The 12,841-nt window shown below is 35.0% G+C and overlaps 1 protein-coding gene across 4 annotated transcripts in view; it reads right to left on the reverse strand.

Moving 5' to 3' along the window:
* Window positions 1–12,841, reverse strand: part of LOC129741244 (pleckstrin homology domain-containing family G member 5) — a 335,012-nt gene that overhangs the window by 91,926 nt on the left and 230,245 nt on the right. For all 4 annotated transcript variants that reach the window (XM_055732958.1, XM_055732960.1, XM_055732957.1 and 1 more), the window contains one exon: window positions 11,608–11,694. In XM_055732958.1, the coding sequence (XP_055588933.1) occupies window positions 11,608–11,694 (87 nt within the window). The remainder of the gene's footprint in view (window positions 1–11,607; window positions 11,695–12,841) is intronic.

Consider the following 12,841-nt stretch of genomic DNA (forward strand, 5'->3'; position numbering starts at 1 on the left):
TGGTAGACCCGGAACCCTTCCATAAATATGACGGACTTGACTTGGATATCGTGCCAAATGTTAGGCTCACCCGGCAAACACGAGTGTTTATTTCTTTCGATCGCTTCGAGCTATTAGAGATTCACTATATTAGAAGTTCGTTCATTCATGGGCTCTGACGAAGCAGGGGCTAAAGCCTTTCTATCTAATAATTTATTCAAATCCTTCTACGTGAGACTTTCCTTTATCATGATGGGAAGAAAACAAAAACCACCGCCTTGGAATGACTCGAACCAAAATAGAGGATCTTAGTTTATTGTGTTTTTTCTTCTTCGAAGCACACACTTTTGAAGTTAGATTTAAGCATAGACAAAGCTTTCTTTTTAGACCTGCATAGTTTTAGACCTGTAATAACGCAAGCTCTGGAATAAATGATGGAATCTAGGGTGATTTTCAGGTATTTTAAAGGGCGTTTTTCCGTTTTTTTTTTTTAAATTTGAATACCATTGAAGCCAGTAAGTTAATTGATTAGACTCCGATCTAAAACGAACCCGTCTTCGGTGGAATTCAACAAAGCCGGCAGCAACAAAACAATCCTCCTTCACTGAAAGCAAAAACAAAAATAAAAGCGTTCACGTCATTTCTATTTCAAACCCCCCACTTAAGATAAGTTAATGGATTTTTTTTTATCTCGAAGTGTTCCCACCTACACTTCCGAAGCCTTTCATGTTCAGTCGATAGAACAGAACAATGTGGACAATTAAAGGGTGATACGGTCAAAAGTTGGTCAAAGGAAAACGTGTGTAAATCGGTGAAATCGTTTATTTAAAAAATCAAATTAATTTTATTTTTTCAAGTTTAATAAGTTAAAAATTCAGGAAAAATATTCAGTTAGGCTTCCGCTTTTCTAAATCCGAATTGCCAGGCCTTACGCTTAACCCCTGCCATCAGATTTTGTACAGCCACCTTGTCCACCTTCTTCGCCGCAGAAAGCCAGTTTGCCTTGAACTGCTGCTCGTCCTTAGCAGTTTTTTTTTGCCTTCTTTAGGTTCCGCTTGACAATAGCCCAGTATTTCTCAATTGGGCGGAGCTCTGGCGTGTTGGGAGGGTTCTTGTCTTTGGGAACCACCTGCACGTTGTTGGCGGCGTACCACTCCATGGCCTTTTAACCGTAATGGCAAGATGCCAAATCCGGCTGAAACAGTACGGAACAACCGTGTTTCTTCAGGAAAGGCAGCAGACGTTTATTCAAACACTCTTTTAAGTAAATTTCTTGGTCCCGGAACAATCCCGGAAGATATGAAAATGCTGCTTTTCAAGCCACAGGTACAGATGGCTTGCCAAACCAGATATTTCTTCGCGAACTTTGACAGTTTCATGTGCTTGAAAATATCTGCTACCTTTCCCCTTCCTCTTGCCTTATAAAACTCCTGTCCCGGAAGCTGCTTGTAGTCGGCTTTGACGTAGGTTTCGTCGTCCATTACCACGCAGTCAAACTTCGTCAGCATCGTCGTGTACAGCCTCCGGGATCGCGCTTTGGCCGTCGTATTTTGTTTATCATCGCTATTTGGAGTCACTACCTTCTTGTAAGTCGATGGTCCGGCTCGTTTTTTGGCTCGATGCACGGTTGTAGACGATACACCCAGCTTATTTGCGGCATCTTGGAGAGAGAGGTTAGGGTTTCGCTTGAAACTACCGGCAACTCTTTTTGTCGTCTCAGCGGCTTCCGGTTTTCGATTTTCCCCCGATCCAGACTTCCTGGCTGTCGACAAACGTTCCCCAAACACTTTAATTACATTTGTAACGGTTGATTTGGCAACTTTTAGCGATTTTGCCAGCTTTGCGTGCGAGTAGCTCGAATTTTCGCGATGCGCGAGCAAAATTTTGATACGCTGCTCTTCTTCCTTGGACGGCATTTCGACAACTGAAGAGTGAATTCCAAATTCAAACATTCTACACACACACTTTCAAAATGAGGGGTGTTCAGGTTTTTTAAATGCAAAATTGAAAGAAATACGTCAAGTTGATATTGACCAAATTTTGACCCTTTAAGGACTGGGCTGTTTAATTCGTTCTTTAAACGCATTGATGATCCGTTCGATAATTCACATTGATTGGGACAGCACAAGATCACCACGGTTAGTAATTATGGTTTATTTTTCCTTTTGCTCCGGAGGGCAGTGCAGTGTTCGAAGCTTTGATGGACGTCTTCGACAATGATGAACTTCTTCGTGTATGTTATATCTATTATAATTATAATATTGAGTCATATCTAAATTCTCAATTTAATAAAGTATAAGAAAATATTAGTATAATCAAAGACCAATTTTACCCAAAACTAACCAATTTTAAATACTATTAATTTTTTGGGCTCTAAAAAGCTTTCGTAGCTTGCTATTGCAAATTCTACCACACCTTGAACACAATACTTCGATCCAAACGCAACCGATGAAGACTAACATAGGTTGCTCTAAAGCTTCTCTTTCGCCCAATTTGCGAACGAATTTATCTGAACCGAGAACGCACTTTCTCAGTTGGCTTGCTTCTCTTGCCCACACTTGGGTGAGCCAAGCTCGCTCTGATGACAACTGAGCGATTATGAAAGATACACAGTTTGGGAGGATGAGATCAAAAAAGCTACACTCTTCTACTCTGAATGGGCTAATCTGAGGAGCAGTGCCAAGCATGTTCCCAAGTATACGACCTGACGGACCCTTTTGATGGCACAACCATCAATCAGCAATTCTGGGCAGACTCTTACTTTGCGATTACCAATAACCATCCAGTTGGTTTAATTAAGATTCAGACACAATTTTTTATGTTTTAAAAACTTTCCAAATCGGCCTCATTTTTCCAAATCGGCATTTGCTTCTTGAATGACGAGCTCCAACTCCAGTAGGAGACTAAATCATCTACAAACAGTTTATGCAGCGCACGACTCTCCGAAAACATGTTGAATTTATGTAAGCACGAGTTAAGTACTTACACAGGTCTCTTGACCGGACATTGTCCAACAAAACAGCATCTCAAAAGGATAAACATAATTCAAAACGATGCCTGTCGGTTCTGCGGGTTCGAACAAGAAACTGCAGAGCATCTTCTATGCAACTGCTGCGCCTTCCTACATAGGAGAGAGCGAGTACTTGGGGCAAAGTTAATAAGCGCACAAGACATATGGTTGCATATCAGCCCTACGAAGGTTATATCGTACATCTTTGATATCATACCCGATTGGGATAAATAGCTTAGTCAGCAATCAACTGACACTCCAATCAATAGTGCAGGTGAACCTGAAAGCATATAGTAACGCAGGGTAAATACCACTATAGATCAACTACTGGTCGCAGTGGGCTCTCCTCTACAAGGAAAAAACCCGATTTAATACACTTAACAGTGGATTGGAGCCTTTCTAACAGAGTGTAAGTTATATTTGGAAATATATAAAATAATATAGAATACACATGATAGATTCCTTCCCTCTGCATCATATAAGTATGATTTCAGATATTCAAACAAGAAAAATTCCGATCTCAATATAAAAAAATTATGCATAGTACGTTTTTTGGCGAAAAGCGAACTGGTATGTAAGGAGTTCATTTTATGTATGGAAAGAATGGTATTTAAACAGTTGAATTTCCAAGTCTTATAACACGCTGAAATGGTGCCGTGGTAGCAACCAGAACTTTCACGATGCTGGTCACGGTTCGAATCTTACTTTTTTTTTATGCTTTTTTTACTGAATAAGTAAAACCAACTACAATATTGATGGATAGCCGTGACACGTGGCCTAGCATGATACCTTTTTTAGAGCTCAACCATGCATAAAAGAAAAATTCTCACAAAAGCAGGGGAAAGTAATATGACTATTAAATGATTAATCTCATTCTGAAAACTAAATCTGAAATCTTATTCTGATTCTAAAGTTTGAATTTTGAGTTACAGCACTTAGTCTAATATTTGAATATAATTTCCAATTTCAAATTCCAGGTTGATCTTTAATCCGAATTCTTAATCAGAATTCTAAATCTGAATTCTCAATCTGAATTCTGAATCTGAACTCAGAATTTGAATTATGAATCTGAATTCTGAATTCAAATTCAGAATTAAGATTTTAGCATTAAGAATTTAGAATTCAGAATTCTGGATTCTGAATTCTCAATTCAAAATTTTGAATTTTGAATTCTTTATTTTAATTCTGAATCTAAATTCTAAACCTGTATTCTGTATCTGAATTCTGTATCTGAATCTGGAATCTGGATTCTAAATCTGAATCTGAATTCTAATTCTGGATTCTGAATCTGAATTCTGAATCTGATAAAGATGGATAGAAAAATGAAGAGAAAAGAGCAAAAGAACATTTTTGCAAGGAAAACTTATAAACGCACACCATACTTTACCCCGCAACATCAATCATTATAAATTTTCAATTCCGATATTCTTTCTTCAAGAATCTAAATTTTCACCGATATGCTGAAAATAAATTTACAAAAATCTGAATTCTAAATCTTAATTCTGATTGTGAATTCTGAATTTGAATTCTGAATCTGAATTCTGAATCTGAATCTAAATTCTGAATCTGAATTCAGAATCTGAATTCTGAATCTGAATTCTGAATCTGAATTCTGAATCTGAATTCTGAATCTGAATTCTGAATCTGAATTCTGAATCTGAATTCTGAATCTGAATTCTGAATCTGAATTCTGAATCTGAATTCTGAATCTGAATTCTGAATCTGAATTCTGAATCTGAATTCTGAATCTGAATTCTGAATCTGAATTCTGAATCTGAATTCTGAATCTGAATTCTGAATCTGAATTCTGAATCTGAATTCTGAATCTGAATTCTGAATCTGAATTCTGAATCTGAATTCTGAATCTGAATTCTGAATCTGAATTCTGAATCTGAATTTTGAATCTGAATTCTGAATCTGAATTCTGAATCTGAATTCTGAATCTGAATTCTGAATCTGAATTCTGAATCTGAATCTGAATTCTGAATCTGAATTCTGAATCTGAATTCTGAATCTGAATTCTGAATCTGAATTCTGAATCTGAATTCTGAATCTGAATTCTGAATCTGAATTCTGAATCTGAATTCTGAATCTGAATTCTGAATCTGAATTCTGAATCTGAATTCTGAATCTGAATTCTGAATCTGAATTCTGAATCTGAATTCTGAATCTGAATTCTGAATCTGAATTCTGAATCTGAATTCTGAATCTGAATTCTGAATCTGAATTCTGAATCTGAATTCTGAATCTGAATTCTGAATCTGAATTCTGAATCTGAATTCTGAATCTGAATTCTGAATCTGAATTCTGAATCTGAATTCTGAATCTGAATTCTGAATCTGAATTCTGAATCTGAATTCTGAATCTGAATTCTGAATCTGAATTCTGAATCTGAATTCTGAATCTGAATTCTGAATCTGAATTCTGAATCTGAATTCTGAATCTGAATTCTGAATCTGAATTCTGAATCTGAATTCTGAATTCTGAATCTGAATTCTGAATCTAGTTCTTAATCTGAATTCTGAATCTGAATTCTAAATCTGAATTCTGAATCTGAATATGAGTTCTGAATCTGAATTTTGAATCTGAATTCTGAATCCTGAATTCTGTTTCCTAAACCTGTATTCTGAATTTGAAATCTGAATCTGAATTCTGCATCTGAAATTGAATCTTAATTATGTATGAGTATGTAGAAATGAAAAAAAAAACATAAATTCATTCTTCAACACGGGTAAAAAAAACGAAGGTCATAAAATCTTCATATAAATTCCCCCCTCCCCCAACGCAGTTTTCTGTACGGCTCTGCATTTTGTTGACACCCGGCATGGCTATAGACACTATAATTTCATATATGAAATTATAGTGTCTAATAGGCATGGCGGACTCTGAAGGAAACGCCCATCCGCCATTTGCTGCATTGAAAAGCAAGAAGTTTAAGATATAAACACTGTTGCCGTATTTGCCCCAGCAGACTGAGAAACTGCCCAGACCACGATGCGTCTTAGTAATGCCTTTTAAGTATTTGAGTTTGAGCCACTCTTTGTCAAGCGTGCTGATGGTTTATTGGATAGCGTTTGCGTCTTGGGATCTGAAGGTTTTTGGTTCGATTCCCGAGTCAATAAATTTTATTTTTTTATTTTGATTATCTCTAATTTATAAATGATTGCTGGTGCTGCTGCTTCGAGGCGCCACTAGCAATTTTTTTTTATGCCATAATAAGTATAATATGTATTTCGTAAAGAAAACGGTTTCAACTATTTTGTTTTTTTCCCGTTTTTGAAAGGGTTGTGTAGAAAAAAAATGCATTCTTTTGAGACTAAAATCATTTTAATTGTGCAGCCCAGTTTCGCAAAAACGTTCTTGACATTTTTAAAATGGCACATACAAATCCACGGACATCAACAGAACTCGTCGAGCTGAGTCGATAGGTACCTATAAAGGTATGTCTAAGACCCATAATTAATGATCTCTCAAATCGACCGATAACCAAAAACCTTTCTGTTAGAAAGGCAAAAATTATGCATAGTACGTTTTTTGGCGAAAAGCGAACTGGTATGTAAGGAGTTCATTTTATGTATGGAAAGAATGGTATTTAAACAGTTGAATTTCCAAGTCTTATAACACGCTGAAATGGTGCCGTGGTAGCAACCAGAACTTTCACGATGCTGGTCACGGTTCGAATCTTACTGTTTTTTTATGCTTTTTTTATTGAATAAGTAAAACCAACTACAATATTGATGGATAGCCGTGACACGTGGCCTAGCATGATACCTTTTTTAGAGCTCAACCATGCATAAAAGAAAAATTCTCACAAAAGCAGGGGAAAGTAATATGACTATTAAATGATTAATCTCATTCTGAAAACTAAATCTGAAATCTTATTCTGATTCTAAAGTTTGAATTTTGAGTTACAGCACTTAGTCTAATATTTGAATATAATTTCCAATTTCAAATTCCAGGTTGATCTTTAATCCGAATTCTTAATCAGAATTCTAAATCTAAATTCTCAATCTGAATTCTGAATCTGAACTCAGAATTTGAATTATGAATCTGAATTCTGAATTCAAATTCAGAATTAAGATTTTAGCATTAAGAATTTAGAATTCAGAATTCAGAATTCTGGATTCTGAATTCTCAATTCAAAATTTTGAATTTTGAATTCTTTATTTTAATTCTGAATCTAAATTCTAAACCTGTATTCTGTATCTGAATTCTGTATCTGAATCTGGAATCTGGATTCTAAATCTGAATCTGAATTCTAATTCTGGATTCTGAATCTGAATTCTGAATCTGATAAAGATGGATAGAAAAATGAAGAGAAAAGAGCAAAAGAACATTTTTGCAAGGAAAACTTATAAACGCACACCATACTTTACCCCGCAACATCAATCATTATAAATTTTCAATTCCGATATTCTTTCTTCAAGAATCTAAATTTTCATCGATATGCTGAAAATAAATTTACAAAAATCTGAATTCTAAATCTTAATTCTGATTGTGAATTCTGAATTTGAATTCTGAATCTGAATTCTGAATCTGAATCTAAATTCTGAATCTGAATTCAGAATCTGAATTCTGAATCTGAATTCTGAATCTGAATTCTGAATCTGAATTCTGAATCTGAATTCTGAATCTGAATTCTGAATCTGAATTCTGAATCTGAATTCTGAATCTGAATTCTGAATCTGAATTCTGTATCTGAATTCTGAATCTGAATTTTGAATCTGAATTCTGAATCTGAATTCTGAATCTGAATTCTGAATCTGAATTCTGAATCTGAATTCTGAATCTGAATTCTGAATCTGAATTCTTTTTAGGGATTTTTAACGGCTATCAGTCTCGGATTTTTAAGTAAAAACGACTGTTTTTTACTCCAACGTTTCGATCCTTATTGGATCTTCATCAGGGGCGATAAAGTGTCGTTTTCTTGTTAAGTTTGATTCGGCTTATCTTGAACTGCTGTCATTGGGTTTTGTTGACGAATTTTCGTAGAATATTCGTTTTTCTATTGAATTTTGGGAGTTTTACAATTTTCTGCATCCGAACTTTGCACTGTGCAAAGTTCGGATGCAGAAAATTGTAAAACTCCCAAAATTCAATAGAAAAACGAATATTCTACGAAAATTCGTCAACAAAACCCAATGACAGCAGTTCAAGATAAGCCGAATCAAACTTAACAAGAAAACGACACTTTATCGCCCCTGATGAAGATCCAATAAGGATCGAAACGTTGGAGTAAAAAACAGTCGATTTTACTTAAAAATCCGAGACTGATAGCCGTTAAAAATCCCTAAAAAAATCAACCAAAACAGTCGTTCCATTCATAAAGAATCTGAATTCTGAATCTGAATTCTGAATCTGAATTCTGAATCTGAATTCTGAATCTGAATTCTGAATCTGAATTCTGAATCTGAATTCTGAATCTGAATTCTGAATCTGAATTCTGAATCTGAATTCTGAATCTGAATTCTGAATCTGAATTCTGAATCTGAATTCTGAATCTGAATTCTGAATCTGAATTCTGAATCTGAATTCTGAATCTGAATTCTGAATCTGAATTCTGAATCTGAATTCTGAATCTGAATTCTGAATCTGAATTCTGAATCTGAATTCTGAATCTGAATTCTGAATCTGAATTCTGAATCTGAATTCTGAATCTGAATTCTGAATCTGAATTCTGAATCTGAATTCTGAATCTGAATTCTGAATCTGAATTCTGAATCTGAATTCTGAATCTGAATTCTGAATCTGAATTCTGAATCTGAATTCTGAATCTGAATTCTGAATCTGAATTCTGAATCTGAATTCTGAATCTGAATTCTGAATCTGAATTCTGAATCTGAATTCTGAATCTGAATTCTGAATCTGAATTCTGAATCTGAATTCTGAATCTGAATTCTGAATCTGAATTCTGAATCTGAATTCTGAATCTGAATTCTGAATCTGAATTCTGAATCTGAATTCTGAATCTGAATTCTGAATCTGAATTCTGAATCTGAATTCTGAATCTGAATTCTGAATCTGAATTCTGAATCTGAATTCTGAATCTGAATTCTGAATCTGAATTCTGAATCTGAATTCTGAATCTGAATTCTGAATCTGAATTCTGAATCTGAATTCTGAATCTGAATTCTGAATCTGAATTCTGAATCTGAATTCTGAATCTGAATTCTGAATCTGAATTCTGAATCTGAATTCTGAATCTGAATTCTGAATCTGAATTCTGAATCTGAATTCTGAATCTGAATTCTGAATCTGAATTCTGAATCTGAATTCTGAATCTGAATTCTGAATCTGAATTCTGAATCTGAATTCTGAATCTGAATTCTGAATCTGAATTCTGAATCTGGATTCTGAATCTGAATTCTGAATCTGAATTCTGAATCTGAATTCTGAATCTGAATTCTGAATCTGAATTCTGAATCTGAATTCTGAATCTGAATTCTGAATCTGAATTCTGAATCTGAATTCTGAATCTGAATTCTGAATCTGAATTCTGAATCTGAATTCTGAATTCTGAATCTGAATTCTGAATCTAGTTCTTAATCTGAATTCTGAATCTGAATTCTAAATCTGAATTCTGAATCTGAATATGAGTTCTGAATCTGAATTTTGAATCTGAATTCTGAATCCTGAATTCTGTTTCCTAAACCTGTATTCTGAATTTGAAATCTGAATCTGAATTCTGCATCTGAAATTGAATCTTAATTATGTATGAGTATGTAGAAATGAAAAAAAAAACATAAATTCATTCTTCAACACGGGTAAAAAAACGAAGGTCATAAAATCTTCATATAAATTCCCCCACCCCCCGCAGTTTTCTGTACGGTTCTGCATTTTGTTGACACCCGGCATGGCTATAGACACTATAATTTCATATATGAAATTATAGTGTCTAATAGGCATGGCGGACTCTGAAGGAAACGCCCATCCGCCATTTGCTGCATTGAAAAGCAAGAAGTGTAAGATATAAACACTGTTGCCGTATTTGCCCCAGCAGACTGAGAAACTGCCCAGACCACGATGCGTCTTAGTAATGCCTTTTACGTATTTGAGTTTGAGCCACTCTTTGTCAAGCGTGCTGATGGTTTATTGGATAGCGTTTGCGTCTTGGGATCTGAAGGTTTTTGGTTCGATTCCCGAGTCTATAAATTTTATTTTTTTATTTTGATTATCTCTAATTTATAAATGATTGCTGGTGCTGCTGCTTCGAGGCGCCACTAGCAACTTTTTTTTATGCCATAATAAGTATGATATGTATTTCGTAAAGAAAACGGTTTCAACTATTTTGTTTTTTTCCCGTTTTTGAAAGGGTTGTGTAGAAAAAAAAATGCATTCTTTTGAGACTAAAATCATTTTAATTGTGCAGCCCAGTTTCGCAAAAACGTCCTTGACATTTTTAAAATGGCACATACAAATCCACGGACATCAACAGAACTCGTCGAGCTGAGTCGATAGGTACCTATAAAGGTATGTCTAAGACCCATAATTAATGATCTCTCAAATCGACCGATAACCAAACCTTTCTGTTAGAAAGGCAAAAATGGTATGTACATTATAAATAACAAGGGACCCAGAGTACTTCCTCGGAGAACATCTAGATTATTTTCTCTATATCGGGAATACGATGATCCATAATTTGTTCTATTATTCAAGTAGTCTTTAAACCAGTTTAGTATCGTTCTATTGATACCTATTCTTTTCAATACGTTTACCAACTTTAAACGATCAATCGTTTCAAAAGCTCTCTTGAAATCTAGTAACAATTCTTGATAGGCAACGGGAGAAATTTCATTCCGGTTTGCATGTTTGTCACTTTCTATTTTAGAAACCAACACACATAAGATGTAGGTACTAAAATACACAATCAGGGAAAAGTTCTCGCCGCTTGACTTTGAAAGATGCACTGCTCTGCCACCAGACATCTGTTGCTGCCAGATCTACCTATTTCACTTCATAACATTTCCCGCTCAAAGATAGTGATTATGGAGTGTCTCACGATTGCAAACATTACCATGCGTATGGAATATGTATGAGCAGCAGAAGGATGTTTCCGGTAGGGAAAAAAAGAGTGCGGCTTCCACAGCTTATATTTGTGCTTTACCGCACGCTGCTGTCTCGTCGTCATAACCATATTCATCAGATGACAAGTGTTACATATGTATCTGCTTAGAGGAAGTAAGTACCTACTGGAGAAAAAAGGCTTACAGGACGACTCTCAAGTAAAGTGACTCGCTAGGACTCCATCTTTGGGATTGATGAAAGGCAACCTAAATTGGCAAATACGGCACTCGGAGATCTAATCATACTTCGTTTTGATGCCTCGAAACTAACTTATGTATTAGTTTATTAGATATCATGTTCAAATGCTTGTAATTTTAATGAAAGTTATGGTACTTCTACAAAGTTTAAAAAATTTATGAAATAAAACAATAATTCATTTTCTAACTTAAATTAATTCAAATCCTCAACTTCAACAAAAAATAAACATATCCAATTAGAGTAAATACGAATTTTGTTAAACGAGATAAAAAAATGATTGATTTGATGATAATTTTGAATAAACTCACATCAGCTTGTTATTGTTTAGAGAAGAAAAAAATAGAATTCTTTCTCACCTTGAATCGATCGAAATTATGATAATCACTATGATTAGCTATATGCGGCTCTAGTTTGTCCAAATGGGTAAGGCTTCTGGATTTCAGCTGAAAAGAGAAACAAGAAACAAATTTTTACAATTAATAAACAATCGGTTTCGGTTCGATGTCAACATGATTAAACAATTTTTTTTCCAAAGCAACGGAAAACAAGTCATATTCAATGCAAAAAAGTTTTAATGAAAAGAAAAGTTTTGTTTTAATTTTTTCTGCATCCAATCACCGTTTTTGTCTTTGAGTTTGCATCCCCGTGAAACCTATTTTTTGCCTCACGATTGAATTTCCAGTTGGTGAACTTTCCTGCGTCAAATATGCATGAAACAAACAGACAGTCGAACTTCCATCTTGCAAGGGCATGTTATTTCTCTCTTCCCTCTTCGACTTAGCGTGGGAAGGCAGGCAAACAAGATAACAAATTAGGGATTCTTCTGGAAGTTTGCAGTTAAAGTCTGGCTGGTTGATGAGCCAGGTTTCTGCATACAATCGTTCAATTATTGAGGTCATATGCAGGAAAATTTCTGGCTTCCATGAACTTTCATAGAAACGATGGAGTGCTTCAGTTTAACACATCTATGTAAACTTTAAGTCGGTTAGCATTATTTCTGACAAAGTCAGCAAAATGAATCCATAGATTCATAGATTGTCAGCAAAAAAAATAAAATTTAAGTGTAAAGCACTACTCAGCGAACATTAAATCATATCAGAAATGAGAGTTGAAGTCGCTAACAACGGTATTGCGAATCACAATAACAACTGAGTACTAAAATGATCGTATAAACAGTCGTCTGAAGTCGGTTTAGATCGCATTTGATAGGAAGTCTTGTTTTCTCTTCGACCAGCAGTGCGACCAGATGAGAGATGTTGACATCCCATAACTTTTTTTGGTTGTTTTATTATCGAAAAAGCAATACAATGCAACTCAATCAGTCGAGAATTAGTGCAACGAGTTTTAATATTGTATGGAAAATCTACAGAAGTGTATTAAAATTCAGAAAAAATAATTCGAATTCAAAATATTCCTTGGTTCTTCTAGTACATTCCATGTGAAAAATCACAAACCAAACTTGAACCCTCTTATGTGTTCGTTTAACCCGACCTTGAAGTGTCCGTCGTACCCGACCTAACAACTGTTTTTCAAACCGTTTTTTGGTTGAGTCTGTTGACCAAAATTTGCTGATTTTCCTCCAGGTTATAA

This window comes from Uranotaenia lowii, chromosome 2 (assembly GCF_029784155.1).
Source record: "Uranotaenia lowii strain MFRU-FL chromosome 2, ASM2978415v1, whole genome shotgun sequence".
Lineage (NCBI taxonomy): Eukaryota > Metazoa > Arthropoda > Insecta > Diptera > Culicidae > Uranotaenia > Uranotaenia lowii.